Source organism: Microtus pennsylvanicus, chromosome 11 (genome assembly GCF_037038515.1).
Source record: "Microtus pennsylvanicus isolate mMicPen1 chromosome 11, mMicPen1.hap1, whole genome shotgun sequence".
In the NCBI taxonomy this organism is placed as follows: Eukaryota; Metazoa; Chordata; class Mammalia; order Rodentia; family Cricetidae; genus Microtus; species Microtus pennsylvanicus.
The window spans coordinates 87,354,300-87,379,642 of record NC_134589.1 but is presented as its reverse complement, the minus strand read 5'-3'; the positions used below and the strand labels follow the sequence as shown (position 1 = coordinate 87,379,642).

Below are 25,343 nucleotides of genomic sequence, written 5' to 3'. Positions count from 1 at the left end.
GAGGAAATTAAGTAAGATGTAAAAGAAAAACTGTAATTATTCAACCAAACAGGTATGACAATTTAAACATTTACTAAAATGAACAAAAACCATACTAGTTTCCTTTCCGTCAGAGATCAGCTGTGTCAGTAGAGGTGAAAGTTACCAGCTGACTGGGCACTTACTGTTCCTGAGACCGGCAGTTCCCTTTGGAGAGAGAGGTCACAGGTCATGCACTATTGGCCTTTCCTCCTTCTCTGGGTCACTAGGCTAGCCACCAGAGGGAGTGGTTTGTGGGCACAGCCAGTTGGACTCTTAGCTGCCTTGCTCCAGGATGTGCTGGAGTGGAACAGAGGTTCTACAGCACCAGTTTATTGGGGGCTTATTTCATCTGCACACTCCTATGGCAGCATTGGTACTGGAGGCTCTAGTGCCTTCTGAGATGCCCGCTCTTCTGAAATTCCCGTGTAAGAACCTGTATGCTAGCTTTGGATCTCAAAACACCTTCCCACCACATGATCTCTTAGCATTTTGGATTCAGTCTACTCTTTCAAGACCAACATTTGGTGGGTCTGCTATGACTCTGCTTGCAGTTCCAAGAGACAGGAAAATGTGGTGACCTTTGACTTCCAAAGCAGTAAGCAGAGGCAAGACCTTTTTTTTCCTTTTCTTTGAGACAGGGTTTCTCTGAGTAGGCCTGACTGTGTGGACCAGCTAGCCTTGAACTCAGAGAGAGCTGCTTGCTCCACCACCACCCCCAGCCAGAGTCAAAACCTTTTAAAGATGGCTCCTGAACACTGCACTAGGGCTATCTGCCGGGAAGAGCAGACTTCCCCAGTGCCAAACGACTGTGCACATTCCCAGCCCTTCTCTTCAGGCTGCACTTCAGCATGGCGCTGAGACCTGTGCTGTTTTCTGTCTCTCTCCCTTTTTTCTTCTCACCCCTGAACTGTGTTATGCCATGGCTGTGTTTGGCCTTGGGTCATTCATTCTCTTACCCTCTCTTTCACCTCTTGAGTTTTTCTCAGGTCTGTTTTTACAACTAAACTTCAGCATCTCCCCATCAGCACCCTTTCTGGAAGAGCAGAAGCTGGCCACTGCAGTGTGCTTCTTGTCTGCCACCTCATCCCTTCCCAATCTTTTCGTGTGTGTGTGTGTGTGTGTGTGTGTGTGTGACAGGGTCTCTCTATGTAGCTCTAGCTGTCCTGGAACTTGTTATGAAGACCAGGTTGGCCTAGTATTCACAGAGATCCCTCTGCCTCTGCCTCTGCCTCCTAAGTGCTATGATTAAAGGTGTGCAGTACCATACCCACCCCTGCCCCAACTTCATATTTTTCTGGAAAGGATTTCGTCCCTCCCCGCCGCCACCCCCCCCCCACATCAAGCACACTGTGTCAATGCTATTACACATTTCTTTTTTAAAATATTTTATTTATGTATTATGTATACAATATTCTGTCTGTGTGTATGCCTGCAGGCCAGAAGAGGGCACCAGACCCCATTACAGATGGTTGTGAGCCACCATGTGGATGCTGGGAATTGAACTCAGGACCTTTGAAAGAGCAGGCAATGCTCTTAACCTCTGAGCCATCTCTCCAGCCCTATTACACATTTCTTTGGCTGGAAAGTCTTTTGTCCTATCTGACTATACTTCTCTTCTGAGTGCTACTATAATTTTTACTTTGTATGACCACAGGCGCTAAGAGAAATTTCTGTATTAAAGTGTGATTACAATTATTAAGCACAATTGGTCAAATATGCATATTAATATCATAAGTACAGATTTTACTAGAATTATATCTTTTTTTTTTTTGATTTTCGAGATAGGATTTCTCTAGTTTTTGGTGCCTGTCCTGGAACTAGCTCTTGTAGACCAGGCTGGCCTCGAACTCACAGAGATCTGCCTGCCTCTGCCTTCAAGTTCTGGGATTAAAGGCGTGCGCCACCACCACCTGACTAGTCTTAAATTTCATTCGGCCTCAGTTCAGTCCTCCTCTGATGTTGCTGACAACAAAGCATTGGAAGCCATTTGACTGGTGGGAGGACTTTTTTTCCTTTTTCTTTCTTTTTGATATAGAGGTCTCACTATGTTGCCTAGGCTGGCATGGAACTCACAAGTGATCCTTCTACCTTAGCTTCCAAGGTAATTAACTATAGATGTGTGCTGCCCCCCTAGAGCGTTTTTTAAAATGTAGATATTAGGGAAACATACCTAAAATTATTATTATTATTTTGGTTTTTCGAGACAGGGTTTCTCTGTGGCTTTGGAGCCTGTCCTGGAACTAGCTTTGTAGACCAGGCTGGTCTCAAACTCACAGAGATCCGCCTGCCTCTCCCTCCCGAGTGCTGGGATTAAAGGCGTGCGCCACCATCGCCTGGCTCCTAAAATTATTTTATTTTATTATATATATAGGCACGGAAAATGCTTTCCAACATTTTTTCATTTTTTTCCTTTCTTTCTCTTCTCTGTTTTCTTGGTGGTAAGAATTAAGCTAACAACCTATTAGCTTTTAAGTGACTATATATTGTATAGTAGGGACCATCATGTATGGTTTATCGATTCCTTCCCTACCCTCTTTTTTTGTGTGTGTGTGTGTGTGACTAAACATGAAGCCCAGGGCTTCATATTTTCTGTTTTCTATTGGACTCAAAGAACAATCTGCAGAGCCGGCAGTGGTGGCGCACGCCTCTAAATGCAGCACTCAGGAGGCAAAGGCAGGTGATCTCTGAGTTCCAGGACAACTAGGGCTTATCCTGAGAAATGCTGCTTATGTGTGGGCCACTTGCCAGCTCGAGGCCATGTGACCGAGTACAGGTCAATGAAGGATGAGCAAGAACCACTGTGTGCTTCTGAGATATGGTAGTTATTGGCCAGTGAGTCCCCTCTGCGCATCTCTTCCCTGTAATACTGGACGTGTTTCCCAGAATATGCAACACTCACTCACCTCCATGGATAGCACATGAACAAGGTTTGTTTATTAGTGAGGATACTTCAGCTACACAAACTTAGTATCATGTCAGTTTGCCTAGGCTGTGAAGATACTTCTCCGAATTCTGATCATCTATTTCTGCTTAGGGTGGAATACAAAAGAGATCTGTATACAGGATGTGGGGCATGGGAGGTGTTTTAGGAATTCTATTGCTGTGGAGAGACACCATGAATTATTATTATTATTACTATTATTATTTTGGTTTTTTGAGACAGGGTTTCTCTGTTGAACAGTCCTGGCTATCCTAGAACTCACTTTGTAAACCAGGCTGGCCTTGACTTCACAGAGATCCACCTGTCTCTGCCTCCTGAGTACTGGGATTAAAGGCTGCCCAGCTATGACCATGGCAACGCTCAGAAAGAACATTTAACTGGGGCTGGTTTACAGTTTGAGGTTATTCCATTATTGTCGTGGTGAGAAGCATGGCAGTATGCAAGCAGGCACGATGCTGGAGAAGTCTATATCTTGATCCACAGGCAGTAGAAGTCACACCGGGCATGGTTTGAGCATATGAGGCCTCAGGCCACCTTCACAGTGACACACTTCCTAATAGTGCCACTTCTTGTGGGTCAAACATTCAAACACAGGAGTCTATGGGGGGCATTTCTATTCAAATCACTGCAGAAGATAAGTGCTGGCCTAATGTTACCCATGCACCACACCTCCTTCTGCTTCTCTGATTCCTGGGCCTGAGTATGTGTCTCTTTGACAAAGGCTCATTCTCTGAATAGAACACATGCCCATAAAGGGAGACACAAGACGCAATGACACGGTGTGCCACTGCACCTCCACCCCATTTCCTGATGGCCCCACCCTGAGACCAGCGCATACTGTGAAGGAAGCAGCTTTACTAAGAGTGCTTGTCAAGTCAGACAATGACACAAAGTCAGTTCCTTGTTGGAAAAGTCCCTTACTATACTCTAGTTGTTCTGATTCTCCCATTTCTTTATTTATTTGAGACAGGGTTTTTCTATAGCTTTTTTTGGAGCCTGTTCTGGAATTCACTTGGTAGACCAGGCTGGCCTCGAACTCACAGAGATCTGCCCTTTTCTTCTTCCCTAGTGCTGGGATTAAAGGTATGCGCCACCACCACCTGGCTGAGTCTCCCATTTTTTTCCCTTTTTCTTTTTCTGTTTAACATGTTACAGGCAGTGGTAGCACACACCTTTAATCTCAGCACTCAGGAAGTAGAGGCAGCCAGATTTCTGAGTTTGAGGCGAGCCTTGTTTACAGAGTGAGTTTCAGGACAGTCAGGGATACACAGAGAAACCCTGTCTCAAAAAACCAAATAAACCAACCAACCAAACAAACAAACAAATGTTATTGGGGCAGAAGAGGTGGCTCGGCAGTCAAAAACACTTGCTGCTCTTGCAGGGAACATGGTGGCTTACAACAACCTCTAACTCCAATTCTGGGGCATCTGATGCCTCTTCTGGCCTCCTGGGAACCAGTCACAAATGGAATGTGCATATACACATGCAGACACTCATACACAAAAAGTAATTTGTGTTTGGATGTGTATGGGTACATGTGCCAGGAAAAGAGGGATAAAGATACATCATCTTCTTCCTTCCTCACTGTTTTTCAAGACAGGGTTTCTCTGTGTAACACCTCTGGCTGTCCTGGAACTCACTCTGTAGACCAGGCTGGCCTTAAATTCAGAGATCCACTTGCCTCTGTCTCCTAAGTGCTGGGATTAAAAACCTGTGCCACCACCGCCCAGCAAAGATACATAATCTTATCATATGGGTAAAATAAAGAGTGTATTGTTTTACTATGTCTTACTAATACTCTTTTTGCTAATGGTCTGAAAAGAGCTGAATCAAAATCTTGCTTCACATAATTATCACTTTGTATAATATACTTGAGTTTCGAAAACTCATCCAAGTGCAGTATTTTAAAATGCCACCCCATGAATACCTTCAATAGGAGTCACAAGGAAGGAAAACGCCTGGGGAGATGGTTTAGTGGGCAAGAGTGCTTGCTATGTAAGCAAGAGGACCTGAGTGTGAGTCCCCAGGCCCTCTGTAGAAGCCAGAGATGGTGGCACATGCCTCTAACCCCAGGGTAGAGACAGGCAGATTCCAGGAGCTCACTGGCCAGTCAGCTGAGGTCAGGATTATTGAGAGAACCTGTCTCAAAAAACAAGGAGAAGCAGGGCGGTGGTGATGGTCTTTAATCCCAACACTTGGGAGGCAGAGGCGGGTGGATCTCTGTGAATTCAAGGTCAGCCTGGTCTACAAAGTGAGTTCTAGGACAGCCAGAGTTGTTACACAGAAACCCTGTCTTGAAAAACCAACCCTCCACCAAAATGGAGAGAAAGGAAGACATGTGACCTCTTCCATGTGTACGTGTGTGCACTTGTACACATGTGGATATAACACACAACTGACAGATAGATACATAGATAGATAGATAGGTAGATAGATAGATAAGACATATATTCTCTCTCAGGAGTTTGTGTTATTTTGATTCAAAGTGATCTCATGGAGTTCACTGTTTTAGATGAGCTAGCCCCCCAAGTCCCAGCTATCTGTGGCCACTTAACATTTACTTCAGAGATAACAAACTTGGAGATAACAAACATGACCTTACTAGATTCTGAAGGTCAGGAACCCAGGAGTGGCAAGTTCTGCTCAAGTTTGTTGAAGGAATACAAGTTGGGGCTGGGAAGCTGGTACCCTACTGAGTTGCCACTGGGCAGATAACCTCAGTTAGGGGTCATGGTGCTAATAATGAAAAAGGGGTTGGGGGAGAAGAAAAGAGGAAGGGAAGAGGGGAGAGAGGGAGGGGGAAGAGGGAGAGAGAATGAACATATGTGAGGCAGTCACACAGAGGGTGAACACGTGAGACAGACACAAGACACACGCACTCACAGAATAAAACCACGTCAGACAGATAAAAGATAGAGAACGCACACGTGTGAGACAGACAGACACAGAGAGTGAACATATGCAAGACAGAGACAAGACACACACACAGAATGAACACACATGAGACAGACAACACACACACACACACACACACACACACACACACACACACACACACACACACACACGGGGTGGGGGGAATACACACGAGACAGCCTGAGGGTCATTTGCTGCTTGGGCCACCAAAGCAATAAGGAAAGAAGGTACAGTGGAGGCAGGACTGCTGTGCTCGTGCTTCGCTGAAGTGAAGCAGTCTCTCAAAGCACGGCTAGGCAGGGTGGGTTTGGAGCTGACTGCCAACATGCATACATACATGTTGTATATGAACACGTTTTACTATGGAATGTGAAGCCAGACCCTTGGCTGTCACCTGACACTGTGTGACATATGCACCTTCTGCCATGGCAATATGACATCTCCTGGGGCCTGTGTCACACAGAGAGGGCCATAGATCTGCACCAACTTCTTCACTGTCAGAATGCCTTGCAACCCTTGGCCCAGAGCTGTCTGAAACTCTGGGGAGAAACTCCCTTAAGCCTTTCTGCCTTTGTCTATGATCAGAGCTGATATCAAGGGCATCAAGCCTGAAGCAACAAGAATACCTGCACACCCAGGTTCTTGTCCAAGAGGCCAGAGGATATAAGCCTTGGCCCAGTTTACGTAAGACTTCTGTCATAAACATGAATTTTAATCCCTTTGAGCTTTTAGAATTTGAGCTAATGTTAGTTTTCTTTTTCTTTTCGGGAGGCAATGATTAAACCTTTGAGGTTTTCTGATGCCAGGGGCTGCAAACTTAGCATTCAAATGAGAAGCATGCAGATTGCTGTGATGTGAATGTCCCACCAAAGCTCTGGTTGAAATGGAATCCCCATAGTGAGAGTTAAGAGGGGTTTGTGTTGTGAGGGCTTTTCCTCTCATAAATTCTTTAACCCCTTCATAGATTAATGGGCTAATAAGGGAGTCGCTTGGCAATGGAAGTGAGTTTTCTCTGGTTAGCTTGTTCTGTCTTGCCATGTGATGACCAGTTTGCCATGGCCCAATAGAAGGCTCTCACCTATGCCTAGCAGATCCTGGCATCATGTTCTTGCTATGAATTTAATCAGTTTACTTTCTTTTTTTCCTTTTGTTTTATTACTTCTTTTTCAAGACAAGGCTTCTTCATGTATTCCTGGTTGGCCTGGAACTCACTATGTAGACCAGGCTGGCCTTGAAACCTAGAGATCCTCAGGCCTTTGCCTCCCAAGTGCTGGGACTAAAGGTGTGCACCACTGCCCAGCTTCAATTTCTTTCTTTCTTGTCAGATATTCTAACACAGGAGCAGAGAGTGGACGGTGACACGGGTGACTACAGGAGTAATGGTGACTGTGGACATTATTTATTCAAAGGCGCACTTTGTAAAAGGAAGGGAGCTGCTACTCAATCACTGTATGTTGCAGACTATTTGATGACACTGTGAACCCTGAGATTTTGTTAATTAAATAAAATCAATCTTGGGTCAAGAGGTGGAGTCAGCAACTAGTAGACAGGAAGTAGCCATACAGAGAAAGAGGGAGTCCGGAAGACAAACAGAGAAACATACAGGAAGTAGTGAGGAGGGACTTGGAGTCTGGCGACTTTTTTGGTTTGGGACAGCAGAAGCTACCTGTCTGAGATGCTGGATAAGAAGGAAGGTCAGCTGGTTACTTCTCTGCCTCTCTGAGCTAGCAGGCTTTGACCCCAGCACCTGATTCCCCAGTCTTTACTGGTAAAATCGTAAGATTGAGTGTAGTTAGTGGATTGTAAAAGAGGGCGTCAGTTCTCTCAGAACTGGAGTGCCAGTGAGCCACCCATTGTGGGTGCTGGGACCTGTAAGAGCAGAAAGCATTCTCAGCCACCGAGTCCATCACTCTAGTCCTCCTAAAATGTAAAACTTCTGTTTTTGTAGACAGGGTTTCTCTGTAGCTTTGGAGCCTGTTCTGGAACTAGCTCTTGTAGACCAGGCTGGCCTTGAACTCACAGAGATCCGCCTGCCTCTGCCTCCTGAGTGCTGGGATTAAAGGTGTGTGCCTGGCTTAAAATGTGAAACTTTTAACTGATTGATTTTGGCAGAGGGCATTCAGATTAGAGATAGGCCACCCTTTTTTTTTTTTTTTGTTTGAGACAGGGACTGGAATTTGCTTTGTAGACCAGGTTGGCTAAGAATTCATAGAGATCCTCCTGCTTCTGCCTACAGAGTGCTGAGATTAAAGTTATGTACCAGCAGGCCCGGCTCTGACAAACCAATTTTAAAACAATGAAGATGGTGGTGTAGGCTAAACATACACATGGGACGATCATACTCACATGACTCCTCCATGTTATACTCCTACATGTTATACTGTATGACAGATGCTGGGTCCTTCGGCTGGCTGTTATATTGATGAGCTCCAATGAACTAATCTTTCAGGATCCATAGAACTTCCCACACTCACTATGGACATATGACTTGATTTGGTCAATGGGGCAACTGGAGCTTGGTAAGCATCTGTTGATTGGTCTTGTCCTTCTTCGAGCCATCCTCCAGAGGCTTGAATGATAAGAAGCCAGTGGAAAAGACAGGCCCCAGAGGATGAGAAATCATTTTGAATGTGTTCCCAGTGGATTACATCCCCATGTGTAACCTCAGCTTATATCACATTGGTCCAGATGAGCCTGGCTAACCTACACAATTGTAGAAAATAATAAACCATTGTTATTCTAAGCTACCAAGCCTTGGCACGGTTTGTTATGTAGCAATAGGTAACTGAAACAGAGGTTATTTAACCTACCCTCCTGTCTGGTGAAATCCAGACAGCAAGGTAATGGCAGTAACTCTAATTCTGAGTTTTTCTCAGTTGCTTTTCTTTCACTCTCTTGGTGAAAGCCGCCAGATAAAGACTATAAAATCGCAAACTCTAACTGCAGGGAATTTACACTGTGATTTGGATGCACCCTTATAACTGCAGTACCTTGATCTTTGGAAATGGAAAGAGTTTGAAAGTCATCCACTGCACTGGGGCAGAGGATTAAAAAAAACACTTGAGAAACAGAAAAGCAGTCTCTGCCATTGAGAAGTGGGCTGGGTACAATCATCCAGGTCCTCGATAATAGCCAGAGCCTGGCCCTTACAGCTAGGTCTCCTGTAAAACACAAACAACTTCACAGACCACCAACATCACACAAGGCTATTCTGTGACCTTATCTTATGGATCAAGACAAAAACAAGAGCATCCACTCCATAATCATTTGTGTACACAGATAAAACGTGAGCACTGCCCAAGCCATACACACAGCTACAAAAAGATTAAACACTTGAATCTGGTCAACATGAGGGGCTGTCACCAATTGCTGCATTAGCTTCAATCTAACTTCCCCCAGATAAGACAGAGGTGTCCAATCTTAGAACTACTCCCACTTCTGGACAGTCCCTGCTCCAGAGCCTCTTCAATCCTCTTCACCATTACCTAAGGTCTCTTACTGAGACGTCCACAGTTCAATGATGTAAGCTCTCTTCTGCTTCAGTTATAAATAAACCCACCTTGTTCAACTATCATTGTGTTCCTGGGGGATTTTGGTTTGAGGGTACTGACAAACTTGGAGAAGTCACAACGGGGTTCACTGGAAGTCTCCAGCTGTGTTCCTTCTTCGCATCTCTAACTCTTGGTTAATGTCTGCTGTCTTTCCAGTAGAATTAGGCTTCCGCCGTACGGTGGTGGCGCACGCCTTTAATTCCAGCACTCAGGAGGCAGAGGCAGGCGGATCTCTGTGAGTTGGAGGCCAGCCTGGTCTACAAGAGCTAGTTCCAGGACAGGCTCCAAATCTACACTGAGAAACCCTGTCTCGGGGAAAAAAAAGGATTAAGCTTCGTGAGAACAGGGGAGTCTCTGCTGTTACTTTCGAAGTTGATTCTCAGTGCTTAGGGCAGTACTCAGCAAAAACTGAATGCTTAAAAATAAACCTTTCCAGAACGAATAGCTTCCTTCTCACGGTTCAGCTCTTCCCGGTCAGTGTAGCGGATCTTCATACACCTGTTTCCCAACGCAGTCTCCAAACTCTTGCGATGTCCATCTTCCCTTGGCTGCGTCCTCGGGCTCTCGGGCCCCCTCCCCGCACTTCCTAGTGCACCTTGGACCCAACTGTCTCCACTACCTGTCTCTACCAAAAGCAACACACACGGAGTGACGGCACATCCACCTAGGCGACGAGTGGGCACTGCAGACACCCACGGCGCATGTGCGGAAATCGGACGCACCGCAAAGATCTCAGACAAGTGAGAAGTTGCCTCCGAGTTTCCGTCCGGGTCCGGGCAGCCCCAGGCTGCCAGGAAGTCAGGAACGGCCAGCCGGAAGGAGACTTCGCGCGCGGGGCTTTATGGGACGAGTAGTCACGGCATTCACGAGGCCCTACCTCGAGCAAGTCCTAGATTCCCCAGGTCTGCTCGTCCCGTACTTACAGCCCTGCGCTCCTCGATGCGCACTCTCTCCAGTGGCGAACCTTCTGCAGAGTTGGTCGGGCGGCTTCTTGCTCCCACAAGGCCGCGCGAGCCGCGGGGGTTGCCGGGAGTTGTAGTCCCTGCTGCGCGTCCTGCGTCCACCGAGGGGGAGGGCGGAGCTGCCGGCGGCCCGGCGGGCTGGCAGCTAGAGTGGGTGCGAGAGCCGCCTCCACCGCCGCCGCTGCCACCGCCTCCTCCGCCCGGGCCGTTCGCTGCTGAGCGGGGAGAGCGAGGCGGGGCCGCCGGGGCCGCCATGGAGCCCGACTCGGTGATTGAGGACAAGACCATCGAGCTCATGGTGAGTGCGGCCCGCTGGCCCTCCGTTCTTCCGGCCGGCCGGCGGCCCGGGGGCCTGCCCACCTCGGCGTCCGCGCCAGGCTAGCCCCGCTCCCCGCCGCCCGGGCCCTGCCGGTCCCCTGCCGTGGCTCGTTGCTGACGCCTCGCGCTCCCGGTCCGTCCGGGCCTCCGCTCCCCGCGCCCCCCCTCCCTGCTGGGCTCTGACCGGGCTCGGGCACCCCTGCCTCGCTCCTCCAGGAGCCTCCGCTCACTCTCGCCTTGCCATCGCACTCTCGTTTTAGAAGGGGATTTCTTTTCCCTTCCCATTCCTCCGGGAAGGCCCTCATCGCGCTTCCCAGCCGCGCTCAAGCCGAGGGTGATGGTGGTGGGAGGGAGTCCGAGACCAGTTGGGGCCGCTTCGGCCTCCGTAATCTATGTACGGGGGGGGGGGATGTTTAGGGGGCTCTCAGCACCTTCTCCCCAAGCTACGGCTGTGTGGATGCCAAGATAGGTCCCGCAGGGCTGGGATGTTGGGGGTGCCCTCGATTCTGAGGCTGTGTGGGATAAGGAGACTCTTTCCTGGGCCCCTGCGGTGTCAGGCTTCTTGGACAAAGGGTTTCTTACCCTGCCGTGAAGGATGTTTGTATAGCAAGGCCCCAGGTACTCTGGATTCCATCCCCTAGGAAAGGGAAACCGTAACTTTATCATTCGGGAAATAAGAGGGGAGGGGGAAGGGTCGCCACCCGCTCTTAAAAAGAAAAGAGGGGAATTCTTGGCCCACAGAGAAGCAACGATCCCTTTTACTGTTAGAAACCATTGGTAGCCAGACTGATCAGGTCTCCCCGGACACCCCTAACCCCTTTCTGACCTCAGACTTGGTGCCAGAAGTGTTTTTGGAAACAGGACTATGAATGAGTGGCTGGGAAAAGTGAAGAATTTGCTCATTGGTGGAAGAAATAAAATACAGCTGGTTTTACCTGCCAGTTTAAACGTGAGGGAAATTATAGTGGGCTCAGGAGAGTTGGGAGGAAATCAGCCTTTGCAAATGGACATACAAAGGGCTTCTGCCTGTGAAAGCGTTGATAGTTTCTTTGTATCTCTGCTTATACAGTAACAACTAGTGTCTGCCCCATGGTAGCGAGGAAAGGTGAGAGATCTACAGAATTTAACAAAAGGTTTTGCCTCTTGAGATTCTCTCCAGCGTGAAAATGCTTATTGAGTCAGTGATTCCACTGGGTAGGGTTGGTGACATCAGAGCCACTTCCCCCATTTATGCTATAAATAATAAATGGTGATACTGAAAGTCTGTTGGATAGCCTCATGGTTTCTGTGGATGATGTTATCCAGGGAGTTGAGGTGTACGTTTTAAAATGGAAGTATAGTAGCATAAAATAAATACAGAGGTAGTCTCATGTCTGCTGGCCTCTGCACAATGTGCAGAACTGGACTTGTTGAAAATTAGGGGAAAAACAAACTCTGGTAGTTTCTGGGGTGTGTGTGTGTTTGAAGGGATTCTGAAACTTGTGGGATCGTTAGGTGCTGAGGAACTTTTCCTTTTCAGCATCAAATGGTTGGTTACAACAGTTTGGGCAACTTTTACAGTGGGTTATTTTGACAAAATGGCTTTTAAAAATTGTTACTTATGTATAATTGTGAATGTGTGTGTGTGCCTGCATTTGGTGGTCAGAGTACAACTTTGTAGAGTGACTTCTCTTCTTCCTTTACATGGGTACTGGAAGTTGAACTAACATCGTCAGGCATGTATGATCAAATGCGTTTGACTGAGCCTTCTTGCTGACCTCTGTTTTTGGCAAAGTTTTTTTTTTTTTTTAAAAGACAGGGTTTCTCTGTGTAGTTTTGGAGCCTGTCCTGGAACTCGCTCTGTGGGCCAGGCAGGCCTTGAACTCACAAGAGTTAGTTCCTCCTGCCTCTGTCTCCTGAGAACTGAGATTAAAGGTGTGTTGCCACCACCACCAGGCATGTTCCAGCCTTTTAAACAGTTATGTCTGCTTTCAGTGTGACCAGTCACTGTTTCACATTGAAACACATTCACTTAAGACAATCAAAATGTCTTCTTCAAAAGAGTTTGGAGAAATACAGTGTAACCCACTGCATGGTCTTCAGTCTGTGACTAGAGAAAGGCTCTGTTCCACATTTACTTGCTGGTTTTGCTCATAACTTAAAAAGTGTTGTGGGTGCTGGGTTGCATCTCAGTGGTAGAGCAGAAGCTTAGTGAGAACCATGAAGCCCTGATGGGTGGTTTAGAGTTTGTGTGATAAAATGTGCTGTTAAATAAAAGAGATGTCAACCCAACTGAGGACATAGGAAGTTGGGATTTAATTCTTAGAAATTTAATAATAAAAAAATGTAGTAGTCATTATCAATTTTAAAATTGTTTTTAAGGATTTTTTTCCCCTCAAAGCTGTTAACTTTGTTAGCACCACTAGGCAATCTATCCCATGAACTGTAGGTGTTTATTTTAGTGCAGTAGATAGCTCGAGTACTTGGTTACTGAAGAAGTCTAGCATCAATAGACAGATCAGAACGCCTTTAAAATCCAGGAGCATCTATCTAGCTTTCTATGTTCACTACATTTCAATTATAGTTTCCAGAAATCAGTTGAAAACACATTTAGTAATGACTTCAAAATAACATGATTGAAGGAAAACTGGTTAAATTGATGGTACTTTGAAAGTCTAGAGCATAAAATATTCCACCTTTTTGTGAGTCCTCTTTTGGGCTCAGATATTTGGGATCATATTGCTTGTGTGCGTTTGGTACCTAATGGTTGACAAGATGACTTATGTGCTGTTCTAGATTGCACTGCATTAAAGAGGAAACTGACTTTGTGTCATCTTGAGTTCTTAATTGTTAGCCTTTTACTTCGATTTTGATGCTTTTTTTTTCTCTCTCTTGCACTTGGTGAGACTCATGGCAGTCTTGGCAGCCTCTTGAATGCTGGGGTTACAGGTCTGAGCCACTATATACCCTTTTCTGTTTCTTTTTACAGTGCTCGGGCTCAAAGCCAAGCTTGGCTCATGCTAGGCAACTGCTCTGCCATTAAGCTACTTCCCCCATCCCATTATTTTGTGCTTATTTTATACATTTAGAGAAATTAAAGCTAGTTATAATGGAGAGTACACCTATAGTTTACTATAGTACACATTTTGTTGAGTTCTATCCCTAGTAAAGAGATGGTTGGAGGGGAAAGATGGTAGTAGCAGAATAGTTAAGGTTTCAAAATTCAATTCCTCACTTTGTGACTTTTATTCCTCCTTGAGGCCTGGGCCTGCCAAAGGTGCTTGCATGTCTCTGCCCTTCTGCATAGGACTCCGACTTTAATAAAATACGTTAAGAGTGCTCTCGTTCTTCCTCCCCTTTCCATTTTCTCCTTTTCTTCTTTCTCTTTCCCCTTTTACCTGCCTCCCCCTCTCTTTCTTAACACACACCCCTTTTACCAACTCCTTGTCTTCTTCTGGGGTCTTATGTAGCCCAGGCTGGCCCGGAACTTTGTAGCCAAAGCTGGCCTTGAACTCCCAATCCTTTTGCTTCTGCCTTCCAAGTGCTGGGATTATGGTTCTGTGCCACTATCCTCAGCAAGGTAATACATGAACTCTTGATAGAGACAATAAATTTATAGTTGCTGATAGTGAATAATTTAATTGCTATGTGGCTTTCATGACTTTATACTGGTCCAGTGCTGGGCCTGCTTTGTGGACCTGTTTTCTAAACTTCTTTGTAACAATCAGCTTTATTATGAGTAAGTTGGAATAGCAATGAAACATTTAGGAAATAGTCAGAGTTCACCAGACTGTGTCTGGTTTGCGGATTTCACTGGAAAGAATGTAAACTGCATTATGCATCACATTGAATTGATGTACAGGCACTCCTTAGGAAGCACTCACAAGAGCTGCAGATTGACAGAGAGGTGGCTAGTTTCCCCCATGAAAAAAGATAGTAAAATGCTGCTAATAGTTTAAGGACACAAGCCAGTGGGTAAAGATACTAGCCACCAAGCCTGACTACCTAATCTCATTCCCTAGGACTCATAGAGGAAGGCAAGAACAAACCTTTGGAAAGCACACTCTAAACCGATGCACATAAATAAATGTAATTTTAAAGAAGTTTAAGGATTAGCTGGGTGGTGGTGGCCCACACTTTTAATCCCAGCATGGGGGGCGCAGATCTCTTGAGTACGAGGCCAGTCTGGTCTACAGAGCCAGTTACAGGACAGCTAGGACTGTTACACAGATGAATTTTGTTCCAGAAAACAAAACAACCCCAAACAGCAACAATAATAACAACAAAGTTTAAGGATGATAATTCTGTCTCATGAGTGTGAACAGAACAAAGCGTTTGTAGCTACAGTTCTATAGTGTTACTAGCTTTTGAAAGATTCCCCCTCTGCTAAGAGACCTTAAGTGAGTCATTTCCTTTGTTTTTATCTCTTAAGTGGATGAAGTAATGCAGATTAAAATATAGTGGTCCTTATTAAGAAGGTGCAATATAAACGCTATTTTTAGAGTTAATGAAGTATAAGTAGACTGTAAAACTAAAGAGATAAAAGAAACTTATAAGGTAAATCGGTTTTTTTTTTTCGTTTTTATTCTTTTTTTTTTCTTCCTTTCTGTCTTTGATTTGGTGAGGCAAATAGGATTGTTTAGTGACCTGTCAAGCAATTGGGTGACTACAGCTATCCTTTCATTGCTCTCTGGTGTCTACTAACTCACCAAATGATATAAACCACATATATTTAGAGGATCTTTGACGGTCTAAAGAGGCCATGACTCTAATATAACCTGCCTGAGGATTTGCAGTAGGCTACATGTCCTTCAGACTGCTGTAGTCTGCCCATTGAGTAGAGAGCTAGCCCAGGATACACACTAAGTGAGACACAAATTCCTAGACCCACACCCATATGGCCATTGGGCAGTGCTTTTGGGGCAGTGAGTTCTCAGCCCTTTGTAAGAATGCTGGGATCCTAAGGAAGACACTTTTCCAGACCTGCTGACTACTTCCTGTCCCTCTTCCAATCCATTTCCTCTCCTGTCACTTCCTTTCTCTCTTTGAATCTGTCTCCCTTCAGCCCTTCTTCCTGCTTGCTTCTCTGCTATCCTCCAGCCAGAGCTGGGGATCCTGGTCCTGCTTACTCTGCTCACACTCTTTCTGTTGTCAGCAGTGGTATAAACTTGAGCATGTTTTTTGAAGGCAGCTGCTGTTTACTGAAAGAACTCCATCCTTGAGCAGCCCTTGGCTTAGATCACATCTCAGCAATCTTCCCTTCTGCTTATGCTGATAAACCACTGTCAGCCCAGGAGACGAAATGGAGGCCACCTCTTTGATGTCAGTTTATTTGGCAGTGGCAGATACCATCTTATTTGGTTGCATATCACAATCTTTGTGGAACAGTCCTTCAATGAATGAATTATCTAGTGGTACTTAGAATAGTCCATGCTTATAGTGTAGTTACCTGTTTGTGTCTTCTATTAAATTATAAGGGCTTTATGAGACCTTCCTCCCTTCCTCTAGCCACAGCTCCTTCTTATACTTTGTGTATTTTTGTAATAGCTGTCCATACAGTGGTGAACTCCTCTCTGTATCTTAGCTGTCTCCATGTTTGGGAAACTTCACTTGTCACCAGTTCTAATAATCTTAACTTTTATGGAATCTTAATGTTAGGTTGTTTTCTTTTTTAAATACCATGCTACCTTTTAGCATTTTCTTTTGATAACTTTAACACAAACATGTATATAAAAGAAGAAGACCGGTGAGGGAAAGTGGAAGTTGGTATGTGGCCCATTTAACCATCATGTATGGACATATCTATATCTATATCTATCTACCTACCTACCTACCTACCTACCTACCTACCTACCTACAGATTGACTTATGCATCCTAGACTGGTGATTAGCCAAGAAATGAGGAAGCCATGTTCTTTTTATATCTGTTGTGAGAGTAGGATGAGCTGACCTTAAAAATTGTGATTTAACCAGCAGAAAGGGTATAGACTGCAGGGTGAGACACCTGATTTTCTACTACGGCTCTGCACTTGCTGTGTGACCTTAAGGGAAGCTTTATTGCAGCTTAACTGTACACATACGGAGACCTGCTCTCCTTCTGAGTTATTAGGAAGGCTTCAGGAGGCATGTGTATGAAAGGATTTTGCAGAGGGGACAGCCTTACTGACTGTATCTGTAGGTGCAGGAACCCTTTCTAATTTTAATATTTGAGACCGTTAACTAAGTCATCCAGGCCAGATTCAAACTCATAGTCTTCTTGTATCTGTCTTCTGAGTGCTAGGATTACAGGTATATACTAGAACACGTGGATGATGCTTCTTTTAAAAAAAAATATTATTGCTATGTGCACATGCATGAAGTGTGTATTTGTGTATGTGTGTATGTGACTGTTACTGTGTGTGAGAGACTGTTTGCATGTGCATGTGTTGTGAATGCCACGGGTGTTCATGTGGAGGTCAGAGGACAACTCTGTGGAGACATTTCTGCCCACATTTTGTTGGTTCCAGGGATTGACCTTGAATTGATGGGTTTACACGGCAATGGCAATCTTGTTTACCAACAGAACCATTTTGCAATCCCCGATTTTTTTATTATAAAATTTCTAAAATTGCTTTAAAAGTTTTGATACAGGTTCTCACTTCATAACCCAAGTTAGCCTTGAATTGACTGTTTTGCTCAGATTGGCCTTAAACTCCATGTCCTCCTGCCTCATCTTCCCAGGTGCTAGGATTATAAGTGTGTGCCACCATGACAAGTCTTCAGAGACCTACATTTCATAAAACGAAATCAGAACAGATGGTGTGGGAAAAGTTAGCTTTTTCCCTCCTGAGTTGTGCATGTATTTATTTGTAAAGCTATTCACTTGTATATGCATTTATTTCTGGAGGCTAACGTCCATTTACTTTTAGCCCATAGATGTGGTGAGTCATTCTTTGAGGGAAATGGTAACATTTTACAATATCCATATGGTTTGGAATATATGGGAGGTACCATGATGTTCAGTGAGAGAACTATCAGTTGGTCTGATCAGAGCTATGCTGTAGTTACAGATAGAATCCCTCCCCTGACCCAGTCCTGTGTGGGTACCCCAGTAGAGACTGGTGGTTAGTGTGTGTAAGCATTGAATATTCTGAATAATGTTTCGTTGGTTTGTGGGGTTCTGTGAAATGAAGATTTTTTTTGTTTGTTTTTGTTTCTTTTTGTTTTTCAAAACAGGTTTTCTCTGTGTAACAGTCCTGGTTGTCCTAGAATTTGCCTGGTAGACCAGGCTGACCTTGAACTCACTGAGGTCTGTCTGCCTCCCCCTCCCAGGTGCTGGGATTAAAGGCGTGAAATGAAGATTTTTGAGTCTTGGCAAAGCTCCAGGTGATTTTGACCATTAATTGAATAAGCAAACTTTCTTTCCGGGTTGAATTGTTGTTAATTGAATTAGTTGACAGTGGGGGAAAACCTGTTGGTCAAGAATGAGCTTGTTACCCTCTGTTAAGTTTCTGCTTGATCACAATTGCTTAACAGGAAGTTTGTCTTTGTAGGCAAATGAGAGACAAACTAGGAGGACCTGACAGTCCAGTTGGTGTCTCTAACCTTGGCCTTATTGCTTTCACAAATGGTAACTTCTACGTAGAGTTTTGTGATGTCAGCAGGAATTTCCCTCTCATGGTTAGGCAGCACAAAAGCCTTCACAGGCCAGGGTGCAGTGAGGTAGAAATTGGGACATTAATGAGAAAAATAGAGGGAAAAAAGAAAAATGCTAGCTTGTGAGTGAAGAAGTGTACAAACACAATGAATGTGGGAGAGCTGGTCTCTAGGTCAAAGCCGCTGCTCCACAGGAGGGGGAGCCCAGTGTGGGCTCTATACAGCATCTTTGCACTTTTTAAGGAGCTAAGCTGAGAACCTTTAGCCACTTTTTTTTTTTTAAATTTTTGAGACAGGGTATCTCCGTAGCTTTTGGTTCCTGTCCTGGAACTAGCTCTTGTAGACCAGGCTGGCCTCGAACTCACAGAGATCCGCCTGCCTCTGCCTGGGATTAAAGGCGTGCGCCACCACCACCCGGCTACCTTTAGCCACTTTTAAGAACTGGTGATCAAAGCTACAGAGAAACACTGTCTCGAAAAACTAAAAAAAAAAAAAAAAAAAAAGAGCTGATGATAAAGTATACTTTGCTTGTTTGAGAAGAGACAGGGAGAGCTCAGTTCTCATTCTCTTAGCCTTCATCTGTTAGTCTTCCGCAAGCTTGTCGCCAGGTAGGCTTTGGAGAGATATTTCTGTGAATGGAAGGGTGAAAAGTTAACTAATTCCCCAGTAGAAGGAAAGGCCAGAGGACTCAGTAGGGTGAGAAACGAGTTGGCTGGAGAGTGTTTGTTTTCCTGTATCCTGTCTTGCAGTGTGGATGTCAGTTGCTCTTTGAAAAAGCAGAATATATTGTTTTAGCAATTAGCCACCAATATAGTTACTGGCTACTTTGTCACAGCTGGATTTCCAGTTTAATTAATATTAATTGAGGCAGAGTTTCATAAATCCTAGGCTGGCCTTGAGTTTGCTGTGTAGTCAGTCACAGATGCCCTTGAACTTCTGATCCTCCTGCTTCTACCTCTGGAGTCCTGGAATTATACCAGGTTAATGAAGTGACAGGGACAGACCCTAGGACAGCAGCTCTCAACATGTGGATCAATACCTCTTTGGGGATTGAATGATCCTTTCACAGGGGTCACCTAAGACCATCAGCAAACAGATACTTAGCCGGGTGGTGGTGGCACACGCCTTTTATCCCAGGCAGAGGCAGGCGGATCTCTGTGAGTTCGAGGCCAGCCTGGTCTACAAGAGCTAGTTCCAGGACAGGCTCCAAAACCACAGAGAAACCCTGTCTCGAAAAACAAAACAAAACAAAAAAAAAGAAAAAGAAAAAGAAAACAGATACTTACATTATAATTCATAGCAGTAGCAAAATTACAGTTATAAAATAGCAGTGAAAATAATTTTATGACTGGGGATCACCATAAGATGAGTAACTGTGCTAAAAGGTCGCAGTGTTAGGAAGGTTAGGAACATTGCCCTACGACTTTGAATGCTAGGCAGGCCATTGGCCAACTGAGCCACATCTTCAGCCTTCAGTTCATTCTTGCCTCAGCGACATCAACTAGTGAAGATAACCTGAACAGTTTTGTTTTGGCATGGTGCTTCACTTGTGTGCTTTCTTTAAGTTGTGTGGCCTGTAGTGTTTGCATCTGGTCACTGTGGTGCAGACCCTCAGATAGGTGCTCAGTTCCTTCAGTGCCAGAAGTCAGCATGGCTGTTGCTATCGTTTGTGGACTGATAACCGCATCTTAGAAGTCAGCGTTCAGAAGGTCAGAAATTCTTTATCAGGACCTTGTTTGCCACTAAGAGGGGACTAAGGCACCTTTAGGATGTGTTTTGCTTTGACATTAGTGCTTGGGACCTTACAATTGCATGGCCCTTTGGTAGTGTGGAATAATCTGGAGTTTGCTTTTTGTGTCAGCCAGGATAAAATTCTCACCCTTTTGTGCTTTGTAGTTCTCATTACCTTAGGGCCTTGTGAAAGTATTTATGTCTTTTGTCCCGAAAGTAATGGGTTTTCTGACCCTTGTACTCAGGGCAGTTGTGTGCTTTGTGAAAATGTCATGGCTTTACCTCCTATAGAAGGGAACTTGAAACATTCTTGAGAATTAAACACGCCCATCAGCTGCCTGTACCTATTGAATACTGCAGGGACCCTGGCAGTGATCTGACCAGTGAGTCGCAGCTTCACCTTCCCTCTGGATGTCTAAACTATCTAGTGTCCTTTCTCTTTCTGTTCAGTAGTGTCTGTAGTCTAAAGGGAAAGCCCACACGGTTGAAAATGGATGTTAATAGAATCTGGGTTGACTGTAATGTTTATGGGTGTCATCTTGTAAATTATTGCTTAGTGTTCTTTATTGTCTCTTTGGTTTGCCTGGTGATTAATTGTTGTGGGGTATTGGCCTCTAGTGAACTAAGTTCACTCTTACATTGATTGTCAGGTTTCAGAATATTCTGTGTTCTAGTTGAACATTAAGGATATAGTAATGTATGAAGGTTTGATATCTTTTCAGCAGCAAATCAAATGATTTCTTGATAGGTATGTCAGTAAATATTGGGAGATATTTGAATCCTCACTTTCATTTTGGCTGGCAAATTTCTTTTGTAGTGGTGGAAGAGCTGTCATAGAAAACTGACAGTGAGCTCATTGTATCGAATGATCAGCAGCAGTTTATGTGGATGGTTAAGTGAGTTTTTAGTTGCTCTCATTTGTAGATTGTATGCTGTTTATCATGAGTACATATTAATATTAGCTGTATTTCACTATTTGTCATATAGAATCCTTCTCTCAAAGCTGGGGTGAAGAGTACTGCCCCAGGCCTTTCTTTCCATTCTTGGTGGCTGTCGTGTGCTGCTGGTGCCATGGTGGGTGTATGGATTGCTCTCTGTCTTTCAACAGTTACCGAAGTGCATGTTTGGGATTTTGTTGAAGAAAGCTGGATACAGTAAACGGAGAGTCTTGGAAGATGCTTGACCGCTGTCTTTTCTCAGACTAGGCTGAAAGGGGGATGCCCTGTTCAGTCAGTGGTGGATCTGAAGTGCAGAGTACTTCCAGGTAAGCCATCACCCTGGGTTGCGTTGTTTTGTGGGACTCACCTCACTGAAATAAATTAAATCAAGAAATCTTTTTAGAGTTGTGTATTGTGGCTCACATCTGTAATCCCAGTACTTGGGAGGCTAAGGCCTGGGATTGCTGCAGGTTGGAGGCCAGCCGGGGCTATAGTGAGGCTGTATTTCAAACAACAACAAATAAACCTTTCTTTTTCCATTGCTAGGGGATGGAAGACATATTGGACATTTGTGCTTAGTGTTGTGTGTATGTGGGTCAGTGAAGGGGCTGTTGCATAATTAACAATAAAAACTACATATATGTAAGTAGTACAAGCTATAATCCTAAATATCTTCTAGTCAGACTCCCAATAGAAAATAAATGGGGATTTTGGGGGTTTGGGAGAGATAGCTCATAAAACAAGTAACCATTTTGAGATATTTTATTTCATGATTTATTGTTGCTACCAGGCCAGATTATTTTTTGTAGATACCATGTAAAGCAGCTGTCTGTCATCTGCCTTGAGGACTTCCAGAGGATCTTCTCAGGAAGAGTCCCTCCATAGTGGCTGTTGAGAGCATTGCTAACTTCTGGGCAGTCAGTAGGCAGTTGGCGTGTTCTTTAATTGATGTGCGCTCACTTGGGTTTTAGATAGTAGAACGAGTTCAGAAGTACTGAGGAAGTGCAGGTCACCCAGGCCGTACAACTAGCAAATGGAGAGCTGGGGTCAGGCCTGGCCTTTTACATCCAGTGAACTTTTTTTTTTTTTTTTTTTTTTTTGGTTTTTCGAGACAGGGTTTCTCTGTGGCTTTGGAGCCTGTCCTGGAACTAGCTCTGTAGACCAGGCTGGTCTTGAACTCACAGAGATCCGCCTACCTCTGCCTCCCGAGTGCTGGGATTAAAGGCATGCGCCACCATCGCCCGGCACATCCAGTGAACTTAAGCCTTTGGGATTTTCTTGGTTTTTTGTTTGTTTGTTTTATGTGAAGTAAGTATTTGTGTCTGTATATAAGTGTGTATACGTGTTCATTGTGACTGCTTCAGTCTCAGTGGAGACCAGGTTGAAGGTGACTATCTTTTTCAGTAGCTCTTCTGCCTTATTTTGAGACAGGGTCTCATGATGAATCCCATCACTGGTTCTGCTATGCTGGGCAGGAGATAAGTACTCAGATAATAGTCGTGCCACCTCTGACTTTGAAGTGATTTTTATTTATCTTTGCTTTTTTTTTAAATTTATATAGATCAACTTAGGTTCTCACGATTGTGCAACAAGCACTTCATTGACTGAGCCGTCTCCTCAGCCTTCACAGTGGATTTTCTCTTGAAGAGTACATGCTAGCTCATTGTTTGGCATGGCACTTGTCCTAGTCAGGATTACTATTGCTGTGTTGAAACAAAAGTTGGGGAGGAAAGGGTTTATGTGGCTTCCACTTCCACATCACTGTTCATCATTGAAGTCAGGACAGGAGCTCAAACAGGGCAACAACCTGGAGGCAGGGGCTGATGCAGAGGCCATGGAGGAGTGCTGCCTACTGGCTTGTTCCTCATGCCTTGTTCAGCCTGCTTTTTTTTTTTTTTTTTTTTTTTTTGGTTTTTTCGAGACAGGGTTTCTCTGTGGCTTTGGAGCCTGTCCTGGAACTAGCTCTATAGACCAGGCTGGTCTCAAACTCACTGAGATCCGCCCGCCTCTGCCTCCCCAGTGCTGGGATTAAAGGCGTGCGCCACCACCGCCCGGCTCTCAACCTGCTTTCTTATAGAACCCAGGGCCACCAGCGTAAGGTGGCCCCCCTGTCAATGGGCTGTTATAGACCTTCATTCTGACCTGTATGAGTTGGATTTCTTTGCATTTGCTAATACTCTTGGTAAGCATCCCATAGCACACTAAGCTGTGGGTAGTGCCTGTAGAAGTGTTCCTGGGCATTTACTCTCTTTGAAGATTAGTCTAGTTACTTTTAAGATATGAACTCATTGTGTCCTTAGAATAATCTGGTGAGGTAAGAGCCCCTAGTGCTTCATTACTGAGGAAACCAATGCATCGAATGGTTAAATTCCGTGCTCAAGAGCAGAGAGAAGAGAGGAATCTAGGCAGTATGGCTTCAGAGACTGTGCCTCTATCCTCTAGGCTCTTGTTTAGAGCAATTTCTGGTCACAAGTACACAGGCAGAACTCTCTTAACACTGTCTACAATTTTCTTACTTTTAGAAATTATTGAAGCTGGGTGTGGCAGGCAGCTCATAAACCTGCATTCCCAGTATTGGGAGGCTGGCTGTGAGACTCAGGCCAGTCTGGACTGTAGAGGTGTGACACTGTCTCAATAAAAAAATAAAAGGAAGCAGTTGCTGAATGTCTGTTTCTACCCATCTCTCTCTTTTCTTTTTTTGGTTTTTTGAGATAGAGTTTCTTTAGCTTTGGAGCCTGTCCTGGTACTAGCTCTGTAGACCAGGCTGGCCTTGAATGCACAGAGATCCGCCTGCCCCTGCCTCCTCTAAAGGCGTGAGTCACCACTGCCTATCTCTATCCTTCTCTTAAAAACATCTAGCCTTGCCGGGTGTTGGTGGCACATACCTTTAATCCCAGCACTCCGGAGGCAGAGGCGGGCCAGGCAGATCTCTGTGAGTTTGAGGCCAGCCTGGTCTACAGAGTGAGTTCCAAGACAGCCAGGACTGTTACACAGAGAAACCCTGTCTCAAAAAACCTACAACAACATAAGAAGTCTAGCATTCAGGTCTCATTATCCATCCAGGCTCTCTCTTTCTCAAACAAACCCCAATAGTTAGCAGTAGTGAGTTAGAGATCGTTTTTCAGAAGTGCTTTATGGTAAACTTTGCCACGGCCAAGATGTTTGAAACCTGTTCTCTTCACTATAGCAGCCAGTAGTCGTCAAAGTGTTTGCTTTCTGCTTTTTGTTTTTGAGCCTGGGTCTCGCCCCGTGATGCTGGTTACATTGAGCATGTGATCCTCCTATGTAGTCCTGGAGTGCTGGGATTACAGGTGTGTGTCCATGAATTGGCAATATGTGACAGTTTTGAAATGTAACTCAGTTTATGTTTAAATAGGCACATGTAATTTTAGAATTGCATCATCATTCAGGGTGATGTCTTTAGCACCCTCAGAAATCTGATCCTTTCAGTGTTCTCAAAGTGCTTCTTTATCCTAGGGATGGGTTAGCATCAGTACTTTTTTTTTTTCCGAGACAGGGTTTTTCTGTAGCTGTGGAGCCTGTCCTGGAACTAGTTCTTATAGACCAGGCTGGCCTCAAACTCACAGAGATCTGCCTGCCTCTGCTTCCCAAGTGCTGGGATTAAAGGTGTGCGCCACCAACTGCCCAGCTAGCATCAGTAGCTTTACAATACTGTTATATAAGAACAGAAACTAATTTATAAGTTTATAGTGATAATATGTATGTTGGCATGTTTAGTATATTATTTTCTTCTTTTGAAACAGGGTTTCATTGTAGCTCAGGCTGGCTTTGAACTTACTAAATAGTTGAGGATGGCCTTGAACAAGTGATGTTTCTGCATCGCCTCAGGGTGCTGAGAATTATAGGCACGCACAACTATACTGTTTTATTTGATGTTGGAGGTCAAACGGGGGTCAAACTCAAGGCTTGTGCATACTAGACAACTACTCTACCAACTGAGAGGTACATCTCCAATCTAAGAATACCCTTTTTTTTTTGAGACATGGTTTCTCTGTATGAACCTGGTTGTCTTAGAACTCTCTCTGTAGATCAGGATGGTCTCGAATTTACATGAATCCACCTGCCTCTGCCTCCCTAGTGTTGGGATTAAAAGTGTGCGCCACCACCACCCGGTACCTAAGTATACTCTTACAGAAAATTTGCCAGATGCTAATTTATGTGCTAGTTTAATTTAGAAGGGCCTGCAGACTCCAGCCAAAAAGACTATAGCATTTTCTTGTTGGAGGAAAACGTTGCCTAGCAGGTCATGTCATGAACTCAATCTATTAAGTAAGGTATCTGCAGGATGGATAGAGAGAACTTTTTTTAGTTTTCTTTGGAGTGGATAAAT

At 44.6% G+C, this 25,343-nt stretch overlaps 1 protein-coding gene across 5 annotated transcripts in view; it reads left to right on the top strand.

Annotated features, from left to right (window-relative positions):
- Window positions 1–10,230: 10,230 nt before the first annotated feature.
- Fbxw11 (F-box and WD repeat domain containing 11) overlaps window positions 10,231–25,343 on the top strand; it is a 101,953-nt gene continuing 86,840 nt past the window's right edge. Inside the window, exon 1 of one of the 5 annotated variants that reach the window (XM_075941362.1) lies at window positions 10,231–10,689. In XM_075941362.1, the coding sequence (XP_075797477.1) occupies window positions 10,369–10,689 (321 nt within the window). In that variant the 5' untranslated portion in view covers window positions 10,231–10,368. Of the gene's footprint in view, window positions 10,690–21,299; window positions 21,319–25,343 lie in introns of those variants that run through there. The other 4 variants (XM_075941359.1, XM_075941360.1, XM_075941361.1 and 1 more) reach the window with 4 other exon arrangements.